Raw genomic sequence first — 27,729 nt, 5'->3', positions numbered from 1 at the left:
TTTTAGTAGAGTCAGGGTTTCACCATGTTGGCCAAACTGGTCTCAAACTCCTGGCCTCAGATGATTCGCCCACCTCGGCCTCTCAAAGTGCTGGGATTACAGGCTTGGGCCACCGCGCCCAGCTAGTTATAGATTTTTGAAGCTGGAGGTGACCTAAGAGATTATTTGACTAAGAAACAAAATTAAAAACCCAACACTTCATCTTAAGATTAAGAAGCAAAAGTTGGAAAGGTTTAAGTAATTTGCCCTCAGTTATTTATTAGCAGACCTAGGGATAAAGCTCAGACTCCCCATTGCCAAGTCCATTTGTTTTCCTCACTCCACCATGTCACCTCATCGCTAGTTTTCCTTTTGTTATACCTTCTATGATATTCTCCAAATCTCTTTCGCCAGTAGTAAACACAGGAACTCTTCTTTAGCTGGGTGGCCTTCTTTTTTAGAATCCTGTGCTAAAAAATTGAAAATGCAACAATCTTGATATTTTAACATCAAATTAGACTAATTTTCAGTATCAGCTAATCAATAGATCAAGACTCTTTGCATAATACTGTAGGCATTACAGATGCAATTAAATAATATTCTCAAGTTCTTATTACCAATCTACTAATTTCAGCAAACTCTGCAATTGACACATTTGTTTGTGTCATAAATCAGTCAAAACTCTACTGATAAAACTGACTTTGCATAAAATAGAAAGCATTCTCTTCAACATGGAACAGAAAATGATTTACCCTCATTTATTTTAGAATTTAAAAACTTACATCTAAGGCGGGTGGGATATTTCCTAAGACAAGATAAGTGATGTACTAAGACTCCATGCCACTCGATTAAATAAAACTTCCTTCAAATAAAACAATTTCACAAAGAGTCAACAGATGTATATTTTCTACTGGGATTTATTGAACCATCTGGTCTTGTAATTTCCAGCTGCATACTTCACATTAAGTTCTGTCTTTAAAGCATCAAGTAATTGTAAATACAGTATATTTTATGTACAAAGGTAAATATATTTAGGTTTGCTCATGACTTTCTTTCAAATAAATTGTGCTTATGTTTGTAAACTAATTAAACTTTAATTTCTTTCATAAGAGACTAATTTTATTACCATAATATTTCATGATGCTGTGGTTGTTTCATGCTTAACTTATACAATGCCTTCTAAGTATTACTAAAGAAGTAAGATTTCAACAACTCCTATAAAGCTTTAATGAAGCAATTACATTGCAACAGTGATCTCAGGTTTGTCTTTGAAAGTTTTCGCCATTTTTAATAGAACACCATAAGGACATCTCCCACTCTCCTTGGGTCTGTTAGTACCTAATATCTTACATGCAAAACTTGTGGAAATCAAGGTGAGAACATTACAATTGGAAACGGGGCAAATAAGTAGCCCTGAAATGATACAAAACAGGATGAGTGTTCAGTGATATACAATATTAATCAAACTCTACAGATGATGTTGACTTTACATAGAGTACAAAGCATTCCCTTGAAAATAACCCTCTCATAAGTTCTAAGAATAAGTTATCTTCCAAATACAGCATTTTGCATTTATTTACAATCTAATATATCATAGAAGAAAGAAAAATCTTTCTGTACCAGGATTAGGCAATTCATTAGCAGGGCTTCACCAAGTTGCTTAAGAAAATGGTTTCTTAATACTAGAAGTTTATTTTATCATCAGATAAGTAGGGCCTCTCAGAATTTTTCCATCAGATACGTTCCTCTTAGTATTTTCCCATTACAAACGTGCCTTTTAGTAAATATGAGAACTGTCTTGTAGCTGATGACCTTCCTTTGTAGAATCTTATGCTAATGAATTACAAATGCAAGAATCTTGACATTTTAACATCAGTTTAAGCTAATTTTTCATATCAGCTAATCAATAGGATCAAGAGTGTTCGCATAATACTTTAGGCATTGCAGGTGCAATTAAACAACATTCACAAGACCTTGTTATCAATCTACTTATTTCAGCAAATTTTGTAATTGTCCATTTGTTTGTGCCATAATCAAGGAAATCAAAATTCTACTGATAAAATTGACTTAGCATAAGCATGATGATAAATGATAAAAATTAGAAAATTTGGAAATCCTCATTACATTTGTAATTATTAATATTGTTAAAGTGTGACATTGATAATTAATGAAATTTAGTTTCAAATATGTTCCCATAAAATGCAAAATATTTGGTAAACAGGATATATGCTCTGCAGATCACTAGGGAAAACCAACAATGTGCAGTCTAAAGGAAACATTGAAGAACAAAAATCTTAAAATCCTCATAAGACCCAAATGTGCCTGAAGTTTCAGTGCCTTAAGAGAATTACTGGAAGTCGAAGACTGCTTTATGTATCTAAAAAGCAGATTTTAACTCTATACCATTAACAAGGGCCATACATAAGTAAAATATTGAACATGTTCAAATATAAAAGCATACATCAAAGTTAAGTCAGGCACACAGAAACAGGAGTGGCAATAACAATACACAGTTGAATGTAAGAAAAGCATTAACTGAAAAAAGAAGTTTTTTTCAATCTCAATTTTGAAATAGCTCAGTATTCATTCAGCACAGCTTAATAGAATTGTGTTTGAATATTATTAATGAGATCAATTTGTGAAAGATGTATTTAATTTTGTCCCTATAAGCTAAAATTAACTTTATCTTCAAATATTCATAAGGATTTTCAAATATTGATTATATGCTAGGTCACTAGAAACACTAAATTTCCCAAAAGCAAACTTCATTATCTTTTACCACAATGTAACTAATCTAAAATAATCAAGTTTAAAAGAAAATAGCTACTTAGAATTTTTTTAGTCATTAGACCAAATAAATATTTTATCAATAAGGCAATAAAATGTAAGTTGAATATCTAAAAATACTAATGACATCATTATTATCAAAATTTATGGGTAACAGAGGTAAATACAGAAACAAACTTGTAGTTTTATTAAAAATGAAATAATAAAAATAAATTAACAAAACACACAGCTAAAGATGGTAGAGAAAAGACAGCTAAGTAAATATGAATGTTCTGAGAAAGCCTGAATGAAGATATAAGCGGAAGTGATGAATAAATCTAATAGCTGGCTTAAAAAATAAAAGAAGCAGAAGTAATAACTATAAGAAATTATATATTCATCTAATATCTAATATGTATTATATAGGTATAACATATATAGTACATAGTAACATACACAATAACACAATAATAACATATTTTTTCCAATAATGATAAAGAGAGAAAAACGAAATTGAAAATTAGAAGAAGTTTGTCACCATTTTCTTTCTTAGAGTCCTGAGATATAGGAATGCTTTTTAGTTGTATATTTCTTTGTACCATTGTACTCAATAGGCAATCTTCAATCCTCACTCCCCTCCCACTCTCCTACCTTTCAGAGTCTCCAGCATGTTATTCCACTCTGTCCATCCATGTGTACCCATTGTTAACTCCCACTCATAAGTGAGAACCTGTGCTACTTGCTTTTATGTTTCTGAGTTATTTCACTTAGGATAATGGCCTCCAGTTCCATCCACGTTGCTGCAAAAGACATGACTTCACTCTTTTTATGACTGAGTATTATTCCATTGTATTAGTCCATTTTCACACTGTTATAGATGTACTACCTGAGATTGGGTAATTTACAAATAAATGAGGGTTTTTGACTGACAGTTCCACATGGCTGGGGAGACCTCAGGAAACTCACTATCATGGTGGAAGGCAAAGGAGAAGAAGGCACATTCTTCAGAAGGTGGCAGGAGAAAGGGAGAGTGAAGGGGAAGTGTCTCACTTTTAAACCATCAGATCTCATGAGAACCCCCTCAGTATCATGAGAACAGCATGGGGGAACCACCCCCATGGTCCAATCACCTCCCATCAGGTGCCTCCCTGGACATGTGCGACTTAACAATTCGAGATGAGATTTGAATGGGGACACAGAGCCAAACCATATCATCCATGGTGAATATATACCACCTTTTTTAATCCATTGATGGACTTTTAGGTTGATCTCATATTTTTCCTCTTTTGAGTAGAGCTGTGATAAACATGTGAGTGCAGGTGCCTTTTTGAAATAATGATTTCTTTTCCTTTGGGTAAATACCCAGTAATGCGATTGCTGGATCAAATGGTAGTTCTATTTTTAGCTTTTTACAAGATCTCCATACTACAGTAAATTTTTTAATGGTGGGAACTATCTCCCTGATTCATGAGAGCAAGTTGAGTGCAGTGTGCAATAGATAGTTGTTGAGATGACCACACACTAAGGTAACCCTGAGGAGTCACACCCTCATGTCATCCCTTTTCTTTAGTGAGAGCAGAACCTGTGACCTGCTTCTAACCAGTAGAATACAGCAAAGGTGATGAGGTGTCCCTCCTCCGATGAAGCTACCTCATATTAGACTCTGTCTTAGTAGACAGAAGGAGAAAGATTCCCCTGCTGATTGTGAGAAAGCAAACCACTATGTTGTGGAGATAACATTTTCTGATTTTTATTTCTTATGGAGAGGGCCTCATGGAAGGGAACTGTGGGTGGCCTCCAGGTGGCCTTCAGTAACACAACCACGAGGAAGTGAGTTCTGCCAACACAGATTCTGCCCCAGATGAGATGAGAATGTAGCCCCACTAACCTCTTGATTGGAGCCTCATGAGACTGAGCAAAGGACTTGCTAACCTGTGCCTGGAGTCCTGAATTCTGGCCATGGAAGGTGTGATGTGCTGCGTGTGGTAGTTTGCTTGGGATTCTGTAACAAAGCATCACAAACGGGACAGCAAAACGTGTCTCCCCATTCCAGAGGCAGAAAGTCTAAGATCAAGTGCTGGCAGGGCTGGTTGCAACTGAGGCTGTGTGGGAGAATGCATTCCATGCCCCTCCCCCTACTTTTCGTGGTTTGCCAGAATTTCAACATACGAATTTTGAGGGAATACGCAGCAATCCATAAAAATGCGTTTGTATCATTTTAAGCCATTGCGTTTGTAGTAACCTGTTACGCTGTGATAGATTCCTAAAACAATTGTAATAAGAAAGTGAAATACCAGTAAGAGTATGAAGAAATATTAATTCTTCTCCAGTAGCAACCCTCTCACTTCAAAACAATTGTGGGAATAGTTCAGTTCAGTATTGATTCTAATTGAGGTGAAACATCATCTAAGGATATGATGTATTAATATACTCAGTTATTTTATGAGAATTAGAAGCCGTTTTGCTATTAATATATGAATTATTAAGAAATTATTTTGGGAAGTTAGCGAGAGTAAAAGTTCTCCGTGGAATTTTCCTTTAATAAAAAGCAGCCCCAAATCATTTCTTCTCTAACAAAAAGCAGTCTTAAAGGTCAGGCTGCAAGCATAGATATACGTATGTAAATACATGCTGCTAAGAGTCAAGTCCATCCAACATGGCGGTTCCTGCTCCCTTTTTCTTGTCACCACATGTGCGGGTGTCATGGTGGCCGCCAGGTAGAAGCTGCATTTGCGACCGGGTGCGGTGGCTCACGCATGTAATCCCAGCATTTTGGGAGGCCGAGGTGGACTGATCAGCTGAGGTCAGGAGTTCGAGACTGGCTTGGTCAACATAGTGAAGCCCTGTCTCTACTAATAATACAAAAATTAGCTGAGTAGTGCACACCTGTAATTCCAGCTACGCCGGAGGCTTGGGCAGGAGAATCACTTGACTCCGGGAGGCGGAGGTTGCAGTTAGCTGAGATTGCACCATTGCACTGTAGCCTGGGCGACGAGTGAAACTCCCTCTCAAAAAAGAAGAAGAAGTTGCATTTGCATAATAAAAGACTGGGGTGGGAGGGCTGGTCTTTTCCTAGGGTGAGAGGACTAGTCTTTTCCTAGGCTATGTAAATGACATACCTGATCAGACCAATCCCCTGGACCCTATGTAAATCAATCACTGCCTCCTCAAGCCTATGTACAAAATTGATTGCATTCGGTCCCAAACCAGAGACCCTCTCTTGGGCGAACAGCTTTCCCAGCATGAGGAAGCTTTTTCTCTTTCTCTTCTTTTTGGTCTATTAAACTTTATTCCTCTAAACCTACTCCTCGTGTGTGTCCGTGTCCTGAATTTTTTCTCGGTATGAGATAAAGAACCAGGGCATATACCCCAGACAACGGAGATGTTTCATATGCAATATGAATGCACTCATTCTCAAAGCATCCCGCAAATTCATTGTCAGTTTTGTAAATTTGCTCTCAGTTATTTGTACTTTTTCCCTTTTTGCAAGCAAATAAGAGGTGTTGAAAGTGTTGAAAATGAAAATCAGATATATTTTTGCCAATTTAAAAAATCAATTTTGACGTATTTTTAATCTATGGAGTGCAGCATTGGGATACTAGTGTTCCACAGTTGCATAGTTTTGATCAGTTCATGGAAAGACACATGATTGCCTGAGCTACTATCGCTCAGTCTCCCAAACTTGACCTTGTTTATTCACCATGGACTGTCAATCCACTCCAATAAACTGCAATATTCAGACACATTCCTAAAGCAACCTGTTGTCTTCAGAATTTTCTAATTTTATTAAAGCATTTACTGGGCACATGCCACAAGCAGGTGCTGAGGATTAACTGGTAGGTAGGACAAGGCCCTTCTCTTCTGCTCTTCTCAGAGAATAAGAGGAGTGAGACCCATTGTATCCAGAGAGTGTTGAGAGAGTACAATGAGTTTACATCCGACTTGCTCTTGGCAGTTGAGAAAGGCTTCCTGGAGAAGGCTGACATGACATCTATGGCATTTGTCAGTCAAGTGAGACCAAATGAAGTTGGAGCAGGATAACTGGCTGTGGATTGTGCATTAGGGAGAAATGAGACTGCAGAGGCAAGAAGGTGCTACATAGGGAAGGACCTTGTTTCATTCACTAAGAATCTAGGTCACCATTCACAAAGCAAAGGCAAGAGCAGGGTTGGGGTGGGGGCAACCAAGGCTGCCCTGAATGGGAAGATTCTCACACACACACACACACACACACACACACCATTATGCCCCTTGAACACGAGTTATCTGGCTGCATCTTCATCCACATCTATTGCTGTCTTCAAAACCCTATCTGCTATCGCCCCCATGTCATACATAGACCAGAAATTTAAGCTGAGCTAAATTTAAGTCATTTCCTTTTACTTTCCACCCTCCCTCCATCCATTCATTCAGTTAACAAATAATGACTCTATTATTTGCAAGTTGCATAAGCCAGAAATCTAGGAGTTAACCTTCTTCTGTTTTCCTCGTTCTGTGCTGTGGCGTTATGACTTTTGAGTCTGACTGTCTGGGTTTAAACCCTGTCTCTTCTGTTGAAAAGCTGTAGGACTTTGTACAAGATAATATAATCTGGATTTAAACCCTGTCTCTTCCGTTGAAAAGCTGTAGGACTTCGTATGAGATAATATAATCTTTCTGTGCCTTAATTTCCTCAGGTTAACAATAGGGAAGATAATATTGAGTATGGGTTATTGTAAAGTTTCAAATAAATAACTCATGTAAAGCCTGAGAACAGAGCTTCAACACATGTATGTATATATACACATACACATGGATATATATGTATGCATATGTATATATTTATATAAGATAAATATCCATAGGGATAAAATCAAAGCATCTACTATACTAACATTAAATTTAAATGTAATGTTGTTTGCTTAACAGCCAAACATTCAGCAATCAAGGACACTCTGCTTCTTTGGCAGTATCTAGGAATAAATAATGAAGTGAATTAAAAGAAATGATGTCAGAACTACAACATTTTAGCTGTCACATTACAAGAAAGCTGCCACATCACTGCAGTCTTGTGGGTTGTTTCTGTTCAGGTGTACTCATCTCTGTATACCTGTGATTTTATATATACGATTCCTCGCTTTGGGGTTCTATTTATACGACCTTGAACAATCTATTGGTGCTTTAAAGTAAATAAATTCTAAAGCTTTATCTTTCTACAAAATAATGAAAGACCATAGATGATGAGAGTTTATCTGCAGAACCTTTTCTCTACATTTTTCCTTTTTATATGAGAATTGGCAAGAAAGATATTTGGCTTAGCTGGAGATGCTGCATTGTAGTGGGGAGAATACTTGCAACCTATTGAAAATCAGGAACCATGGCTTATCCATTTTTATTTTCTCTACAGTGCCTAGCCTAATACCTTAATTCAGTAAGAACTCCATAAATATTTATTGACAAAAGCTGTGTGCTCTTCAGAAATAGAAAGACTGAGTTTCATTTTGTGATTGAAGTTTACTTTCTTTAGTTGTATTCTTCTTAAAAATTTCTGTGTATTTTTTTTTTTTTTTTTTACCCAGAACTGCGAATATTTATGGGTTATTAATTATCAGTAAAGTACTAAGTTGAGGTAACAGCATAACAGTAGGGGAAAATAAGCACCTGTGGGTCCCTTAGTATAATGTACAGCTTTATGTAGAATGTTTTGACTTCATCATTATAAAAGTAGTAATAGGTCGGGCGCGGTGGCTCATGCCTATAATCCCAGCACTTTGGGAGGCCGAGGCATGAGCCACTGCACTTGGCCTCCAGAAATTTTTTATCCAATTATGGTAATATACAACAATATGATAATTAACTTATAAACCTTATAAGAAGGCTTGGATTTTCTTCAGTGAACTGTGTTTGGATTTTATAAATACTTTTTTAATTGAAAACAAGGACAAAAGAAAACAAAAGGTAGAAGTACCAATCAAAAAAGAAAACAAGTAACAATCATAACCAGTTTTCTAGACATGTCACTGTTGTCATTTTGGGATATTTTCATTTTAGTTTATTTCTGGTATGTTTTAATATCAGTGAGTTCATATGTATAAGTTTTATCTTATTTTGTTTAGTGTTATAGCATTTGCAGTTTGTTGTGTCATTTTAAAAATCATCCTACATTTCATATTCATGTTTGCTTGATAATCTTTCATGTCATATCCCTCTTGAATTTAATTTATGTATGATAAGGTGAAGATGTAAGTTGTTTTCACTTTCTCTTCTTTTAGGAATAACTTGCTAGTTGCCCAGAACAAAAGTACTCTCTCTCTATTTTCCAGTTTGTGCTGCCTAATATAATGTGTTAAATTTGATTGCATGGTAAGATGCTCTGGGGTTGTTATCCTGCTTTATTTCTTCAGTCATTTTTCCATCAATATTAAGAATTTTTATTTTTGAACTTCATGTATAATAGTTTTACTATCTGGGAATGTTGATTCCTATATCATTCTTTTTCATTTTCAAAATATCTTAGTTTCCAGACCATCTGTTTTCATATGAAATTTCAGAGAGTGTATTAGGCAGTTTTTGCATTGCTATAAAAAATACCCAAGACTGGGTAATTTATAAATAAAAGCAGTTGAATGGGCTCACAGTTCTATAGGCCATACTGAAAGTCTGGTGCCAGTATCTGCTCAGCTTCTAGAGAGGCCTCAGGAAGCTTTCACTCATGGCCAAGGCAAAGGGGAGCAGGAGACAGGGCACGTGATGTGATCGGGAGCAAGAGAGTAGGGGGAGGTCCCACGCACTTGTAAACAACAGATCTCCGAGAACTCACTCACTATGGCAAGAACAGCACAAAGACATGAGGGAGCCGCTCCCACATCCAGATACCTCCCACCAGGCTCCACCAACACTGGTGCTTACATCTCAACAGGAGGTTTGAGGGGGACATGCATACTATATCAGAGACCACTTTTTAAAGTTCCATATTTATTTGCAACAAGTTTTTCATGTTATTCTCATATCTTTTTGATTGTGATGAAAACACATAACATAAAACTTACCATTTTAACCACTTTGAGGGCACAGTACAGACGTGCAACAGGGGGCATCTTAAAAAACAAATCCCTAGTGGGTATCATGTGTGCCTGAGACACTTTGAGGAGTTGCCAAATTTCAAGCATTCCACCCAGGACTTTTCTGCTTCTTTCTTCATTGTGCCAAGTCCTTCGTGAATAAAAGACGCTGTGCAATCCATGCCCTTACTAAGATTCAACATCACTCTCCCTGGGGCTCCTCCAGAGGCTCTGCAGACTGCTCTGCATCCCACTTGCTGCTGCAAAACAGAGATTCAGTGACATGCAAAAGCAAGTATCTGAGACTGTGGTCACCCAGCAAAAAGCAACGGACTAAATGAGTCTCTCTCACTCTCGCTCTCTGCTCTTTCTTCTTGGCACTCTTGCCCTCTCTGACCATTAAAGAAATGATCTAGATGAGATTGTGACATCCCATCTCACATGATGCTATTGTGGTTACTTCTTTCTCCACAGACTGTAGGAGTAGAGGACAGTTCAGAGAAGTGACACAAGAATCTCAAAAGAAACGCTCAGCTCCATACAACTATCCTGATGAGAAAGATATGGAGTTAAGTCATCTAAGAAGTAGGTATGTATAGAAATATCTCATTTCTTTAGGCAACTTACTATAGATTTGCTTCAAACCTACAATTTTTTTTAATCTTTTTTAATAGAGACCACAGTTAACTTATTAACATATAAGATGAACCACATGAAAAGGAGCAAACACAGAATGAGTTCTGTAATGTGTTTGGGTTCCATTTCACTCTGCAGTAGCCCAGCCAGAGCGTATTTGACAATGAATTTTCTCAATAAAGTTTAGAAAACTACATCGCATGATGCTAGTTTTGACCCCTTAAATGACATTATGGGTTGATATTTTTCAGATTCTTTTTGAAAATGTGAAATAGCATATTGTTTGTGAGAAAGGTAATAGTATCTATTTAAGTTAATTCATGTTAAGTTGATTTGAATTCATGAATAGTACATGGCAAGCAAGGCTTGATTTGTGACCAAGATGGAATATTTTTGAATTCTTAGAAAATTGAGAAATGCCAATCTTATTCCTTTGAAATCCTTTAGGACTTCTTTTATGTAGCTTGTATATTAGCTTGATACAAAGTGTTGCTTTAAAAAGTTTCCCCCTACTATTGACTTGGAAGCTTCTGAAAGCAGAAACATTACCTTGTGCATAGATATGTCCAGTAACTCCTTTTCATTGAATAAGGAGTCAGCACCTACTTGTGAAATTAAGTTACCAAAATAAACATTGCAATTCACAGCTCCATAGGCCATGCAGATTCTTTCAAGGAACCATATATCCTATTTTTGTTGTCCATAGCTGCCTCCTAAGTGGTATAATTCAGCCAAATTCAAAATCCATTTTTGACATCCATTTCTTCAATTACAGCTATAAACTTGAACAATATATGGGCCCTGTACTCTAAGATTGAGGAGAGGAGATAGTGTTGTTGGACAGGAAGTGTGAAGGCTTTAGAGTCAGGCACATGGATTCAAATCCTATTTCTACCGCTTCATAACTATGCATGTTATATAAAATTTCCAAATCTCCGTTTTCTCAGCTGTAAAATGGGCATGTAATACCTACTTTTCAAGATTATTGTTTTAACTTGAGGATACAAGTTTTTGTGTTTCATTTTTTGCAAAAACCTTCCTACCTGGGCTCCTTGCCTCTCTTCCATCCTTCCAAATTGTCTAAAATGTAAATCTGATCATTCTTTAAATTACCCACCACTCTCTATGGATGGAAAATAGACTGTGTACTGGTTAAGAGCAAGGCCCTTTTTTTTGAATCCTAATCTGCATCCCAGCTGTGCAGTTTAACAGCTCTGTATAGTGTGGACATGTTAAGAACTTTCTAAGCTGCAGTATTCTCACCGGAAACACAGGCTAGTTAAAGTGTCTTATAGAACTGGGCAGTTAAGTGACACAAAGTGCACGCTAGCACTTCAACTCCTGCCTGCGCAGAGCAGGCACTAACTACGTGGACCTGACATGGGATTCTCTTTATACAGCTTCCCATACTCATTACTGCTCTGCTCCCAGGTAGAAGGCATTGCCTTCTTATTTATTTATGCATTCATGTTTGTTTAAGACTACCGGGGATTTTATTCTTCGAATTATGCGCTTTTCAGAGATTTCTAAATTTTTTTTTTCCCCAATCAGAAATCAACAATGTGAAGTAATTTTTGAGATAAAAGAATCATTTTTCCTGATTAATTTAAGTGTTTTTTTTTGTTTTTGTTCTGCACTTCTGCTTTAACATATTTTTCTAAAATAACATGTGCTACCTTTACTATGGAAAAAACCTATTTGTAAATGAAATAACAAACTAAAAATATAAATAATTATGTTAAACATTTATTCTTATGAATATAGGTCATCCCTCCCCCATTTTTTAATTGAGTACTGATGACTTTTCTTTTACACTTTACTGCATTTTGCAAGTCTTCTTAAATAGCATACACTATTTTTTATGGGTAAAACTTTATTTTTTATATATTTTATTTTACTTTATTAATTTTATTTTATTGTGATAAGAACAACATGAGATCATACCTCTTAACACATTTGTCAGTGTACAATACAGTATTGTTCATCTGTCCATTGGTGGACACTTATATTGTTTCTATATTGTTCCAATTATGAATAACGTTGCAGGTAACATGGGAGTGCGGACATCTCTTTGATATCCTCATTTCAATTATTTTGGCTGTATACCCAGGAGTGGGATTGCTAGATGAAATGGTAGTTCCATGTTGCTTTTTGAGGAGTCTCCATACTGTTTTCCACAGTGGCTACACCATCCCACATTTCCACCAACATTGTATAATCCTCACTAACGCTTGTTATCTTTTGTTTTTTGGTAATAGTCATCCTAACAGGTGTGAGGTGCTATGTCATTGTAGTTCTAGAGGACATTATGCTAAGTGAAATTAGGCAGTCACAAAAGGAAGATATTGCATGATTCTATTTGTATGAGGTATCTAAAAGAGTTGGACTCAGAGTGGCAGAGAATAGAATGCTGGTGGTCAGGGGCTAGGAGGAGGAAGAAATGGAGAATTGTTGCTCAATGAGTAAAGAGTTTTACTTATGCAAGACAAATAAGTTCTGGAGATTCGCTGTACAACCTAGTACCCCTAGTTAATAAATGGTACTGTACACTTTCAAATAGTTTGAGAAGATAGATCTCATATTAAATATCATCATAAGAACAAACAAAAACCAAAACAAACCACATGCACACATGAAAAAAAATAAGTTAATTTTTGGAGGTGGTGAGTATATTTATATTGAGTACTTTGTAGTATCACAGGTATATATGCACATGTCCAAACTCATCAAAATGTATACATTAAATATGTGTGTTTTTGTGTGTATCAGTTGTACATCAGTAAAGCTTAAAATGTAGTATTGTTGCCTATAAATAAGAGGTTATACCTCTTATTTGTCTTCCTAGTGCAGATGCTATATGTCTTGCTTCTTTGCCAACTGTTCTTTTTGAAAGAATGTGAGGAGCCTAACGGCAGCACCCTCACATCCTGTACCCATCTACCTGAGCAGAATGCCTGATGCATGGCCCATATCCACACATACTTGTTAAATTGTGAATACTCTCCTACTCCACAACATCTGGGCTCACCAACATCAGCCACTTTCCTGTGTGCCCACATGTGGTCTTTAGACTGTTGGTTGTATCTTCATACAGTCATTCAGGCTTTTTCAGGATTAAATACCTTTGATTAGACATTGAAGATTTACAGAAGAGAGCATTGTGAAAGTAAAATGTCCAACCATTTGCATCAATATTATCCCTAACAACACTTGTACATTTAAACCTTTTAACACAGTACTGTATAGGAGCTAGCATGTGGTCAGTACTGATTCATGGTGCCTCTAGCTCACAGTGTCTCAGAGGACATGGAGTTATCCAGTGACTAAACTACTGCTGTTGGTAACTTTTGTTGTTTTTCTGTGTTTCCCTTTTTAAAATTCCCTGATTGATGTAAACACTATACTATGTCTCTGATTTATAACTTGTTTTATAAGCTCATAGAATGTACTGTTTCTGGCAAGCCATTTTCTTAGTAAACAATGGAAGACACATTTCAAATAGAGTAAAACAGAACAATTTGAAAGTTATAATGGTTTCTTCACAAGGAGCAACTTTTTACAAAATTTGGGAAAAAATTGAGAACTTGAAACACAGATATCATACCCAATAAATCAAATCTGTCTAAAAATATTTTTAGCAATACATCATAATTGTAAATAGAAAGAAATTTCATTTCTATTTCCCAAACTGGTTTTTTGCTTCTGTTTCTTGATAATTTCAGTAAACTCTAAGAAACATATCTTAAATTCAACCCATGATTTCCTTATATCCTTTTATTATCAACAAGACTGAGCTATTTTGCATCAGGTTAAATGTTAGATTTTCATCACTCATAGTATCTTTATCTTATTTTAGTTCTTGCCATGAATTTATAATAGAGAAAGCAACTTTCCTACCTGGCTACTGGATAACATGTTATATTAAATTTGTCACTGCTTTTTCACTGTTTAAGGTCAAATGAGGAATTCATTAGCAAAAGACATACTTTAAGATCGAAATAATATATCAAATATATATGTAATACAATATGACATTCCCTTTATGTCATAAGAAATACTTTCTTATCATTTTAGATAAATCACATGAACCAGATGTGACACTCTGGATTATCATCTTATCTGCCATTTAATTTTAATTTTGAATCCCATTCATATCATTTTCCTTTTAAGATCACACAGAACACCAGTCACAATGCCTTGTACCTGCCAAATGACCAAAGAAGATTTGATGGTATTTTAAAATTCTCACACAATTTTATTTTTCAGCATTTTATTTGCTTCTTGTTATAAACAGGCAACAAGATAAAATATATGTGGGTGAAGATGCAAGAAATGTGACGGTTCTGGAAAAAACAAAGTTCTCCCAAGATTTCAGCACGTTTGCAGCAGAAATTCAGGAAACCATCACGGCACTCAGAGAACGGGTTAGTTTTCTCCTCAGATAACATGTCCTTATTGTATGCATTGGAACAACTAAACATAAAAGATCTGTCCAGTAACTCTCCACAAATACAGCACAGTATCAGAATAATAAAAACCTATATAGGGAGTTGTATTGCTTTCTTTGCTTGCTTTTACTTTTGCTTTTTTAAAGACACAGTCTTGTTCTGTTGCCCCGGCTGGAATGCAGTGGCACAATCCTGGCTCACTGGAGCCTCTACCTCTTGGGTTCAAGTGATTCTCGTGCCTCAGCCTCCCGAGTAGCTAGGATTACAGGCGCCCATCACAACACCCAGCTAATTTTTGTATTTTTAGTGGAAATGGGGTTTGGCCATGTTGGCCAGGCTGGTCTTGAACACCTGGACTCAAGTGATTTGCCCATCTTGGCCTCCCAAAGTACTGGGATTATGGGTGTGAGTCACTGCGCCAGCAGGGAGTAGTATTGTAATAAGAATTGAGTTAGGGAAGGAGGGCTTGGGGAAACTCACACTACAAAGAGGCAGAGAGCCTTATCCTTTCTACCTAATGCTCAGGGCTCTGACTGGCATGAATTTGGTCAGCACCAGCTCCGCTTGCTGCTTCCAAGTGCCTCACCAGCACTTGTCTGAATAACTGTGAACTTGATGCCTGCTTCATCTGCACAGATGGATATAATTGTTAACAGCACGATGTATATTTTTCTTATCAATTTTTCTTGGAGTAGAGTCAAAGAAGCTTCTTAGGAATTACTGTTTTCTCTGGCTTTCTTTTTCTGACAAAGCTGTGGAAAACAACATTCCCACAACCCGCTCTACTTTTCCTTATTTTGTCAGTTGTTCTGGCTCATGCCTTATTTCATTTTTCCTAAAACTTAAGGATGAATCAACAAGAAGGAAAAGACTTGTATTAGAAATAGCAATGTAGATGTTTTTATTCAAAAATATACGTCTGATTTCTTTCAAGATGCCAAGCCGTCTGCTTCTTAGATAGTAATGTCACTGTGAGGTATATGCTTTTCTTCATAGCATCAAAGCCTTGAAAGCAGAAAACACTGTAGGAGGATGGACTGAGCCCGGGGTCTGCCATCAGGAAGTTCTGTCCTCACTATTGGCCTGACGCAGTCAATTTATTTAATCATTCAGAACAGGTATCCTCATCTGACCTTCAGGGCTATTGTGAGGATCCAAAGAGATTCTAGAACAGAAGGACTTTGTGAACTACAAGCCCCTTAAAATATGATTGCTTCTTTTGGATGTGAGCACGTCTAGTCCTAGGTGAAGGGGTGTGATTACCAGGTGCGTATGCTTCCCTGAGAGGCTCCCACTGGGAGGCTAAGCTGCCTGCAGCTGCGGTCCATATCAGTGCCTTCACTTGACCAGAAATACCGACCATTGAAATCACTTGTCCAATCTGAATCTTTTTTTCCTTTTTTGTTTTTTGAGATGGAGTCTCGCTCTGTCACCCAGGCTAGAGTGCAATGGCATGATCTTGGCTCACTGCAACCTACTTCTGCCTCCCAGGTTCAAGTGATTCTCCTGTATTAGCCTCCTGAGTAGCTGGAATTACAGGTGCCCACTACTGCGACCGGGTAATTTTTGTATTTTTAGTAGAGATGGGGTTTTGCCATGTTGGCCAGGCTGGTTTTGAACTTCTGACCTCAGGTGATCTACCCACCTTGGCCTCCCAAAATGCTGGGATTACAGGCATGAGCCACCGTGCCTGGCCATCCAATCTGCATCTTTTGTTTGTTTGTTTGTTTGTTCTTTTATTTTTTAGATGGAGTCTCACTCTGTTGCCCAGGCTGGAGTGCAGTGGTGAAATCCCAGCTCACTGCAACTTCTGCCTCCCGGATTCAAGCGATTCTCCTGCCTCAGCCTCCCGAGTAGCTGGGACTACAGGCACCCACCACCATGCCCAGCTCATTTTGTATTTTTAGTAGAGATGGTGTTTCACCATGTTGGCCAGGCTGGTCTCAAACTCCTGACTTCAGGTGATCCACCTGCCTCAGCCTCCCAAAGTGCTGGGATTACAGGCATGAGCCACTGTGCTTGGCCCAATCTGAGTCCTATAAAAATCTGAAAGCCATGAGGCATTGCTTCTAGGTTACCCTTAAGATAGATAGCATGAAATGGTTGGGGTGACTGAGAACTCTGGACGTCACAGAGTCTGCAAACCCTGTTTCATGCCAGTGAGTTAATGTGTGTCAGAGAAGAGAAGTTATAAGAGCAAAGAAAAGTCCTCAGCACTGGGCTAAAGAAGGTGGGCCCGAACAATTTAAACATTAACTCATATATCACTCAACAAACTATTTTTTCATAAATTTAATTTATGGATTTATAGACACAGGTAGATTCCACGAGCAACATTTCAGTTCAATTTCAATTTCATTACATATTGATGGTGATAATTGTGTATCTGATGTGTGCAGTAGTGATTAAAAACATCCCAGAGATGTATGTTTTTAAACATATCCCAAGACTGCAGTAGTTGTCCCTTCTAGGTGTTTAGTAGCATTCTTAGTACTTATCTCTAAATGTATCAAAGTGGAGTGTTTTTGCCTGTTTAATCGTCTGTCTCTTTCATTCCATTGTTAATTTCTTAATAGTTGAGACTATTTCACAGGGGTATCTTCAGAGCCTGGTATAAAGTCCGTGTTTAAAAATAACCAGTTTCTTTGTGTTGGAGCATGAAAAGTTAGCTCTAGATCTCTCCATAATCTAAGGTGTATGACAGGCTGGGCAAGGTTCCATGAGAGAACTAGAAGGTCCTGTGATCTCTTATAGAGGTCAGTGACTTACTCAAGCTATGACCAGGCTATAGAGGTGGAAAGAAGTTGCAGCAGTGCCCAGTGCCTCATGTACATTGAGTGACATGTAGCAAATGCCTGACTGATAGGATTTAAACAATAAATAAACATGACATAACACCAGCAATAAGGAATATTGACCGAAGCCAGAAATCAGCCCAGGTCATCTAAAGGGGATTGAGAAAAATAAAGAACCCAGGATAGACAGCAATGATAAACTGCAGATTTCCTGGGTGACTGTCAGGTGCAACTAGAGTGGGGAGCACTCAAAGATAGATGGGGAGGATGAAGACAGACAGACTTTTGTGAGGGCAAACGGTCTTTTGGGATGCGAGAAGCCCTGAGTATTTGTGAAATTAGTACTTACTACTGATCTGTCACTTACTATACTGAGACATACATTTTTAATGGCCCACATTGAAAGGTAGGTTGTAACAGTGAGCCTGTTAGCTGGAGAAGGACATTTCTGATTGTCCAATGTATGCCACTTTGTGGTTTTTCTATTACTCACCAGTGTGGATGCAGTAAGTCCTGTGAAAAGTTTGCTCTTTACAAAAACCCTTTGTTTTATGAAAAATGAGCATAGAGATAAAGGGCATGTATATTTCTGGAAGTGAAATTAGACAGCAAAGAAATAGATTAAACAGAATCTAGAATGTTTAAGAGAATCTGTATCCCATAATGGGCCTCATCATGGGAGATTACTAATGTTCTTGAGACTCATCCCTTAGATGCGAGGGGATTCCAAACCTCAGCCAAAGATTTCTAACCTTTACTTCCTAACTCTAGGTGACATTACATTTATGGGCTGCAACATAAGGTCAGTCTTGACATTTCACACTGTTGAAGTTTTACCTTTGTTAAGTAACTTTGGAATGTCTAGGAATGATACTTTTTGGTCTTGATTTATTAACCATGATGGCATCAAGCTAACAAAAGTGGTCTGCAAATTTCCATGACATGTTATAGCTCTTGTGTAAGTAGTTGGGTCCAGTAAATTATATTTGCCCTTTTTATTTGATTCTGATTATTGTGAGAATAACACATAATTACACGCAGAACATTTTATTATTTCTATTTAAGATTGTATCTAGTTTACCTGACTGTGGAGGGGGCATGGATGTGTGTGTGTGTGTGTGAGTGTGTGTGTGTGTGGGGGGTATATAATGAACAATGGGATGAGATATAAGAATTTACACATTTAATTATTATCAAAATGTTAGTGAGGTCTTCACAGATATTACAAAACTGTGTGCATGCATGTGCTGGAGGTACTACAAATAGAAAAGGTTTTAATAAGAGAAATCAGAGATTCTCACAGCTGTTGGAGCAGTGAGAACAAAGGTCATGGAAACAGCTACTGGAGGGAGCTCACCAGGAAGCCATAGCACATCTCAGTCATTTGTGCAGGATCCCCAAACCCAACCCTTCTTTATGCATCTGCTGACAACTGCACTTAGGATACTAACTAAGGGCGTCTGCTTCGAAATCTTATATCAGTGCCTCTCATTGGTAGACTCTAACCCAAAACCACAAAAGGAAAGAGATCCAGGAAGGATTTTCTGTTTCTGAGATTGGTGGAAAAGGGTGTGGATGATGACAAGTTGACAGTAGACTAACTAGAGACCATAGTTAAGGAAGATTATTTAGTTCACTGTGACTTGGTAATCAGTTAGGTATTGGAAAGATGGTACATGAGGTCGGAAAAATACTTTGTGGTCACAAAGACAGAATTCCGTTCTGAATGCCAATTACATAAATAAACAAACTGATATAAATAGAGATATGGAGATCACTATGTTGGCCTCTATAATTTGTTAACCTAAAATTAATTAGGCCTGGGAAAAAAACGCATACATTAGAACTATTCCAGAAAACCCAGCCTCCTCACTTTATTAAACAAGTAAAGGTAGATGGTTGAAAGGAAGGAATAAAAGATACTCCAGAGGCTTTTTAAAATTAGAACCAGGTAATGTTATTACTAAATAACAATTATAGAAGGTGAAACAGTTAAGGTTAAATAGGTTATGACATATGTAAGGAATAGAGTGATGTTCAGTGTGGCTGGAGATTAGCTTATCAAGATTGTCAAAACAACGTACAAGGTGCCTGGTGAGGCAGAAAGTGTCTAGATGAGAAGATCTAATAAACTCATATTAGATTTTCTTGTGGACTCTAAGTATATGAGGAAGGAATATATATTTTCTCTTCTGAGTGGGTAGGAATTCCAGGAATCTATCCATCTCTTCTAGGTTTTCTAGTTTATATGTGTATAGGTGTTCATAGTAGCCTTGAATGGTCTTTTGTATTCCAGTGGTGTCAGTTGTAATATTTCCTATGTCATATCTCAGTGAGGTTATTTGGATTTTCTCTCTTCTTTTCTTGGTTAATCTTGCTAATGGTCTATCAATTTTATTTATCTTTTCAAAGAACCAGCTTTTTGTTTCACGTATCTTTCGTACTTTTTTTGGCTTCAATTTAGTTCTGCTCTGATCTTGGTAATTTCCTTCCTTCTGCTGGGTTTGGGTTTGGTTTGTTCTTGTTTCTCTAGTTCCTTGAGGTGTGATCTTAAATTGTCTGTGCTCTTTCAGACTTTTTGATGTAGGCATTTAGGGCTACAAACTTTCCTCTTAGCACCACCTTAGCTGTATCCCAGAGAATTTGATATGTTGTGTCATTTTTGTCATTCAGTTTGAAGAAGTTTTTAATTTCCACCTTGATTTTGCTTTTGACTCAATGCTCATTCAAGAGCAGGTTATTTATTTTCCATGTATTTGCATTGTTTTGAAGGTTCCTTTTGGAGTTGATTTCCAGTTTTATTCCACTGTGGTCTGAGAGAATGCTTGATATAATTTCAATTTTCTTAAATTTATTGAGGCTCATTTTATGGCCTATCATATGGTCTATCTTGGAGAAAGTTCCATGGGCTGTTGAATAGAATGTGTATTCTATGGTTGCTGAATGGAGTGTTCTGTATATATCTGTTAGGTCCATTTGTTACAAGGTATAGTTTAGATCCATTGTTTCCTTGTTGACTTTCTGTCTTGATGACCTGTCTGGTGCTGTCAGTGGAGTATTGAAGTCCCCCGCTATTAATGTGTTTCTGTCTATCTCATTTCTTAGGTCTACTAGTAATTGTTTTATAAATTTGGGACCTCCAGTGTTAGATGCATATATGTTTAGGATTGTGATACTGTCCTGTTGGACAAGGCCTTTTACCATTATATAATGTCCCTCTTTGACTCTTTTAACTACTGTTGCTTTAAAGTTTGTTTTGTCTGATATAAGAATAGTTAACCCTGCTCACTTTTGGTGTCCATGTTCATAACATGCTTTTTTCCACCCCTTTACTTTAAGTTTATGTGAGTCTTTATGTGTTAGGTGAGTTTCCTGAAGGCAGCAGATAGTTGGTTGGTGAGTTCTTATCCATTCTGCAGTTCTGTATCTTTTAAGTGGAGCATTGAGGACATTTACTTCCAATCTTAGTATTGAAATGTGAGGTGCTCTTGCATTCGTTGTGCTCTTTGTTGCCTGTATACATTTTTGTTTTTGCTTTTTAACTTGTATTTTTGTTTTATTGGTCCTATGTGCTTTATGCTTTAAAGAGATTCTGTTTTGATGTGTTTCCAGGATTTGTTTCAAGATTTTGAGCTCCTCTTAGCAGTTCTTACAATGGTGGCTTGGTAATGGCAAATTCTCTCAGCATTTGTTTGTCTGAAAATGACTGTCTCTTTCCTTCATATATGATGCTTAGTTTCACTGGCTACAAAATTCTTGGCTGAAAATTGTTTTGTTTGAGGAGGTTGAAGATAGGGCCCCAATCCCTTCTAGCTTGTAGGGTTTCTGCTGAGAAATTTGCTGTTAATCTGATAGGTTTTTCTTTACAGGTTACCTGGTGCTTCTGTCTCACAGCTCCTAAGATTCTTTCCTTCGTCTTAACTTTGGATAACTTGGTGACAATGTGCCTAGCTGAAGATCTTTTTGCAATGAATTTCCCAGGTGTTCTTTGTACTTCTTGTATTTGCACATCTAGTTGCACATCTAGGTCTCTGGCAAGGCTGGGGAAGTTTTCCTTGATGATTCCCCCAAATATGTTTTCCAAGCTTTTAGAATTGTCTTCTTCCTCGGGAGCACCGATTATTCTTAATTTGGTCGTTTCACATAACCCCAGACTTCTCGGAGGCTTTGTTCATATTTTCTTATTCTTTTTTCTTTGTCTTTGTTGGATTGGGTTAGTTCAACGACCTTGTCTTCGAGCCCTGAATTTTTTTCTTCTACTTGTTCAATTCTATTTCAGACTTTGCAGAGCATTTTGCATTTCTAAAAGTGTGTCCAAAGTTTCCTGAATTTTTTATTGTTTTTTATTTAAGCACTCTATTTTGTTGAATATTTCTCTCTTCACTTCCATTATCATTTTTTGATACAAGCCCTGGCATTGGACTTCACCTTTCTTTGGTCCCTCTCTGATTAGCTTAGTAACTAACCTCTTGAATTCTTTTTCAGGTAAGTCAGAGATTTCTTCTTGGTTTGGATCCTTTGCTGGTGAACTAGTGTGATTTTTTGGGTCATTGATGAGCCTTGTGTTTTCATATTACCAGGGTTTTCTGTTCCTTCTCATTTGGGTAGGCTCTGTCAGAGGGAAGGTCTAGGGCTGAAGGCTGTTGTTCAGATTATTTTGTCCCACAGGGTGTTCTCTTGATGTAGTACTCGCCCCCTTTTCCTGTGGTTGTGGCTTCCTGTGAGCTGAACTGCAGTGATTGTTGTCTCTCTTCTGGGTCTAGCCATTCAGTGAGTTTATCGAGCTCCTGGCTGGTCCTGGTGGTTTCTGCACGGAGTCCTGTGATGTGAACTGTCTATGGGTCTGTTAGCCATGGATGCCAGCACCTGTGCTGGTGGAGGTGGCAGAGGGTGAAGTGGACTCCATGAGGGTTCTTAGGTTGGGTGGTTTAATGTTCCATTTTTGTGCTGGTTGACCTCCTGCCAGGAGGTGGTGCTCTGAAGAAAGCACCAGCTGTAGTAGTACAGAGAGGGACTGGGCACTAGAACTACCAAGATTATATGTTTTTTGTCTTCTGCTACCAGGGTAGGTAGAGAGGGACCATCAGGTGGGGGCTGGGCTAGGTGTGTGTGAGCTTAGACTCTCCTTGGACCAGTCTTGCTGTGCTGCTGTGGGGCATAGGGATGAGATTCTGAGGTCACTGCAGTTGTGTACCTAGTACCTAGGAGGATTATAGCTGCCTCTGCTGAGTCATACAGGTTGTCAGGGAAGTGGGGAAAAGCTGGCACTCACAGACTTCACCCAGCTCTCATGCAAACCGAAGGGCCAGTCCCACTCCCACCGTGCCACCTACAACAGCCCTGAGTCTGTTTCCAGGTGGACGGCAGGCTTGAAAACTTGCCAGAGGCTTTCAGGCTTTCTGCCTCCCAACTATGAAAAGAAAAGGGCTTTAGTTCTTCCCTGCCTCTGATGTCTGCTAGCTGGATTTGCACCCTCCCCAGAGTTCTGGCTAGGAGGCTTCTGGCCCCACTCAAATTGTTACAAAGTTCAGCTAGGGAAGTCCTTCTCTCCAGTGGGGTTTTATCCCCTGCTCCTCTGGCCTCTCTCCTGATGGATCCCTGTGGTGTCAGGCAGGAATGGGCTGCTTGGGGATTCAGGGAGCTCTCAGGGTCTCCCTGCTGCCTCCTCCCCCCTGGTATTTCACTTGGCTTGGCTCTAACTCAACTCAGCTTCAGGTAAAGTCAGGAACATCTCCCACAAACAGACCTTCAGCTTGTCCAGTGGAGGTGTGTGTCTGGGAAAGGAGGGTCTCCCTTTCCCACTTCTGCAGTTGGGACACTTACGGTATTTGGGGTGATTCCTGGGTCCTGCAGGAGCAGTCTGCTTCCTTCAGAGGGTCTGTAGATCCTCTCGGGATTGCTGTTTTATTCTTGTAGTTGATCTGGAGCTAAGTTTCACAATGAGAGCTTCTGCAATGCTGCACTATCCGGAGCTGCAATCTAGTCCTGCCTCCTGTCTGCTATGATCTACCGGAAGTCCTTATCCATTGTATTCTGAAAGCAAATAACTTGTTAGGTTTCTCAGGTTCAAAGATAGAGAGGAATTTTCTCTCAGGATCAATCATACTCTAGTCTTACCCATAATTGGTTTAGATGATATTTTAATGAGATTTGGGACTTGGAATGGATTAAGACTTTAGGGGCTATTGCGATGGGGTGAATTGTTTATTTTGCATGTGAGAAAGACATGAATTTTAGGAGTTCAAAGAGTGTAGCATTATGGACTAAATTGTGTCTTTTCCTCAAATTTTCATGTTGAGTTCTAATCCCCAGTACCTCATAATGTGGGTGTAGTTGATAACCATCTGCAAGTCAAGAGAAAGCCCTCAGAAGAAATCAACCACGCTGGCACCTTGATTTTGGACTTTTAGCCTCTAGAACTTTGAGAAAAAAAAATTTCTGTTGTTTAGGCTACCCAGTCTGTGGTATTTTGTTATGACAGCCCTAGCAAACTTGGACACCAATTTTGCAGAAATGAAACAGCCTGTTGAAAATTAATATGGAATTATAAGGGATTCTGAATAGTCACATTTTTAAAAATATTGCCCTGTAGTTCTTAGATTTTGTATTAGTTTTCCATTCTCAGTTTTTTCTTTGCTTTTTAGTTTGCGAAGTTACTATTGACATATCTTCAGGTCAACAGATTCTTTCCCCTGCCACCTTGAATGTGATAGTTAATTTTATGTGTCAAATTCTGGATCGTGGGATGCCCAGCTATCTGGTTAAGCAGTATTTTTCATGTTTCTGTGAGAGTGTTTCTGAAGAGATTAGCATTACAATTGGTGGACTAAGAAAAGCAAGTGCCCCTCCCCAGTGTAGGTGGGCATTCTTCAATTTGTTCAGGGCTTGACTGGAACAAAAAAGTGGAAGAAGGTTGAATTAACTGTGCCTGACTGCTTGAATTGAGACATAAGCCTCTCCTGCCCTGACACTCCTGGTTCTCAGGTCTTCAGACTCAGACTGATCTATACCATTTGTTCTCTGGCTCTCCAGTCTTTGAACTATACCACTGACATTCCTGGGTCTCCAGTTTTCAGACAGAAGATTGTGGCACTTCTTAATCTCTGTAAACATGGATCCAATTCCTTACAGTTAATCTCTTCACATTCACGTCTTACTGGTTTTATTTCCCTGGAGAATCTTGACTAATACATTTAGTCTAATGATGAAACCATCAAAAGCATTCTTCATTTCTGTTATAGTTTTGATTTCTAGCATTTTCTTTTAATTGTTCTTCAGCATTTTTCTCTCTCTACTTACATTACCTATTTTTCCTTGAATGTTGCCTACTTTTTCTATTAGGGCCATGAATGGATTAATCATAGTTAGTTTTATCCCTTCCAGATAATTTCAACATCTGTGTCTCATGTGGGTCTGCTTCCGATGCTTGTTTTGCATCTTAAAACTGTGTTTTTTCCCCTTCTTTGGAGCATGCCTTGTAAATTTTGTTTAAAGCCATACATGATGTCTTGGGTAATAGGAACTGTAGTCATAAGCCTTTTTAGGTTTTTGTATTGAAAAGGCTGAACGTTGTGCTGCGTTTAGTGTTTCCTGTAACTGTAGATGCCATGGCTTTAAATTCCTCCAGTGTCTTTGTTTTTGTTTTTCCTACTGACTTTGGCCTTTCTTATGTATTCTTCCTCAGAGAGAGTCTGTGTCTTTCAGCTGCTTCAGCAGTAATCACTGTTGTTATGCTGGCATCCTGTTGATGTGCTGGTTAGGTGTGGGGATGGGAAATATTATATCATCTTCTGATGAATCCTCAGCTGTCTAGTGGGCTTATGCTCTGAGGCTGTGATTTTCACAAGCATTGCTCCAGTAGTGTGGCTTTTTCTCCACCGCCTACTCCTTTCCCTGGCTGGTGTGCAGGTAATTTATTTCATTGGAGGACAGACCCCTGGTTTTTCTGTTGGCTTTTTCCAGATTAGGTGAGTCAGGAAGGCTGGAGTAGGATGCAGCGGATAAGAATCCCTTTTCCCAGGGGCCGGGCGCGGTGGCTCAAGCCTGTAATCCCAGCACTTTGGGAGGCCGAGGCGGGTGGATCACAAGGTCAGGAGATCGAGACTATCCTGGCTAACATGGTGAAACCCCGTCTCTACTAAAAATACAAAAAACTAGCCGGGCGCGGTAGCGGGCGCCTGTAGTCCCAGCTACTTGGGAGGCTGAGGCGGGAGAATGGTGTGAACCCGGGGGGCGGAGCTTGCAGTGAGCCGAGATCGCGCCACTGCACTCCAGCCTGGGAGACACAGTGAGACTCCGTCTCAAAAAAAAAAAAAAAAAAAAAAAAAAAAAAATGAATCCCTTTTCCCAGTTTGTTTTAGAATTTAGTACTGTACCCTTTCAAGTTCCTTCCCCTTGGTATAGAGGCCTTTTTTATGGAGAAGGCTCTGGGTGTTTTTCACAAAGGATATCTTCCCCTGCCCCTGCCAGGGCCAGGAGGGGATGTTTCCTGGATGTCTTCTATGAGAACCTTGTAAGTTTCCTTCAGTTAAACTTCATGAGTACCTTACCTCACTAAGACAGTAACACCTAGTAGTTTGTCACGCTCACAATTTTTACATTGCCCTGTAGTTCTTAGGTTTTCTGTTAGTTTTTCATTCTCAGTTTTCTCTTTGCATTTTAGTTTGGGAAATTACTACTGACATATCTTCAGGTCAACAGATTCTTTCCCATGCCACTTTGAGTGTGATAGTTAATTTTATGTGTCAATTTCTGGATCGTGGGATGCCCAGCTCTCTGGTTAAATAGTATTTCTGGACGTTTCTGTGAGAGTATTTCTGAAGAGATTAGCATTAGGATTGGTGATTGGTGAACTGAGAAAAGCAGGTGCCTTTCCCCACTGTAGGGGGGCATCCTTCAATTTGTTCAGGGCCTGACTGGAATAAAAAAGTGAAGGAAGCCTCCAGCAACTTCTTAAAATTACCATTTAAGTGTTTGTATTAGTCAGAGTTCTCCAGAGAACTGTAACTAATAGGAAATGTCTGTCTGTCTGTCTGATATGTGTATTCAAAGACATTGGCTCACACCATTATGGAGGCTGGACAGTCCGAAATCTTGGCCTGACAGACTGAATACCCAGGACAGCTGATGGTGCAGATGAAGCAGAAGGCCATCTGCTGGAGAAGTCAGTCTTGCTCTGGGAGACTGCTATTTGTGTTCGATTCAGGCCTTCAACTTACTGGATGAGGCCCACCCACATTAGAAACCAACCTGGATTGCTCTGGTCTGAACTCAGATCACGTAGGACTTTAATTGTTGAACAAAAGAACCCTTGATAGCTGCTGCACCATTAGGATGTCCTGATCCAACATCGAGGTTGTAAACCCTATTGTCGATATGGACTCTAGAATAGGATTGCGCTGTTATCCCTAGGGTAACTTGTTCCGTTGGTCAAGTTATTGGATCAATTATGGATGTTGACTCGCTTTGGCTTGTGTAGCCTTAGCATAGGTTGTTCGGAGGTTTAGTTATGCTCCGAGGTCACCCTGACCAAAATTTTTAATGCAGGTGTAGTAGTTTAAAGTCTGCAGATTTGTATGATTTTGATTGCGTTAGTAAATTAAAGCTCCATAGGGTCTTCTCGTCTTATTATTTTATGCTCGCCTCTTCACGGGCAGGTCAATTTCACTGGTTGAAAGTAAGAGACAGTTGAACCCTCGTGGTGCCATTCATGCGAGTCCCTATTTAAGGAACAAGTGATTATGCTACCTTTGCACGGTCAGGGTACCACGGCCATTAAACATGTGTCACTGGGCAGGCGGTGCCTCTAATACTGGTAATGCTAGAGGTGATGTTTTTGGTAAATAGGCGGGGTTAAGTTTGCCGAGTTCCTTTTACTTTTTTTAACCTTTCCTTAAAAGCATGCCTGTGTTGGGTTAACAGTATGAATAATATTGACTTTGTTTGTATTTATTGATATTAGGCTGTTAAGTATCAGTGAAGTTTTTCAGTCGGATGTAGGCTTATGCAGTGGAGAAAATACTCATGTTAATCCAATGTGATGTGAGGAGTTCAGTAGAATGTTTG

The 27,729-nt window shown here is 38.6% G+C and overlaps 1 protein-coding gene across 5 annotated transcripts in view; it reads left to right on the top strand.

Moving 5' to 3' along the window:
- The window catches only part of PXDNL (peroxidasin like), a 508,249-nt gene that overhangs the window by 466,406 nt on the left and 14,114 nt on the right, over positions 1-27,729 (top strand). For all 5 annotated transcript variants that reach the window (XM_031669551.1, XM_031669552.1, XM_031669553.1 and 2 more), the window contains 2 exons: positions 10,260-10,374; positions 14,716-14,845. In XM_031669551.1, the coding sequence (XP_031525411.1) occupies positions 10,260-10,374; positions 14,716-14,845 (245 nt within the window). The remainder of the gene's footprint in view (positions 1-10,259; positions 10,375-14,715; positions 14,846-27,729) is intronic.

Source organism: Papio anubis, chromosome 8 (assembly GCF_008728515.1).
Source record: "Papio anubis isolate 15944 chromosome 8, Panubis1.0, whole genome shotgun sequence".
In the NCBI taxonomy this organism is placed as follows: domain Eukaryota; kingdom Metazoa; phylum Chordata; class Mammalia; order Primates; family Cercopithecidae; genus Papio; species Papio anubis.
This window is presented reverse-complemented; position numbering and strand designations above follow the sequence as displayed.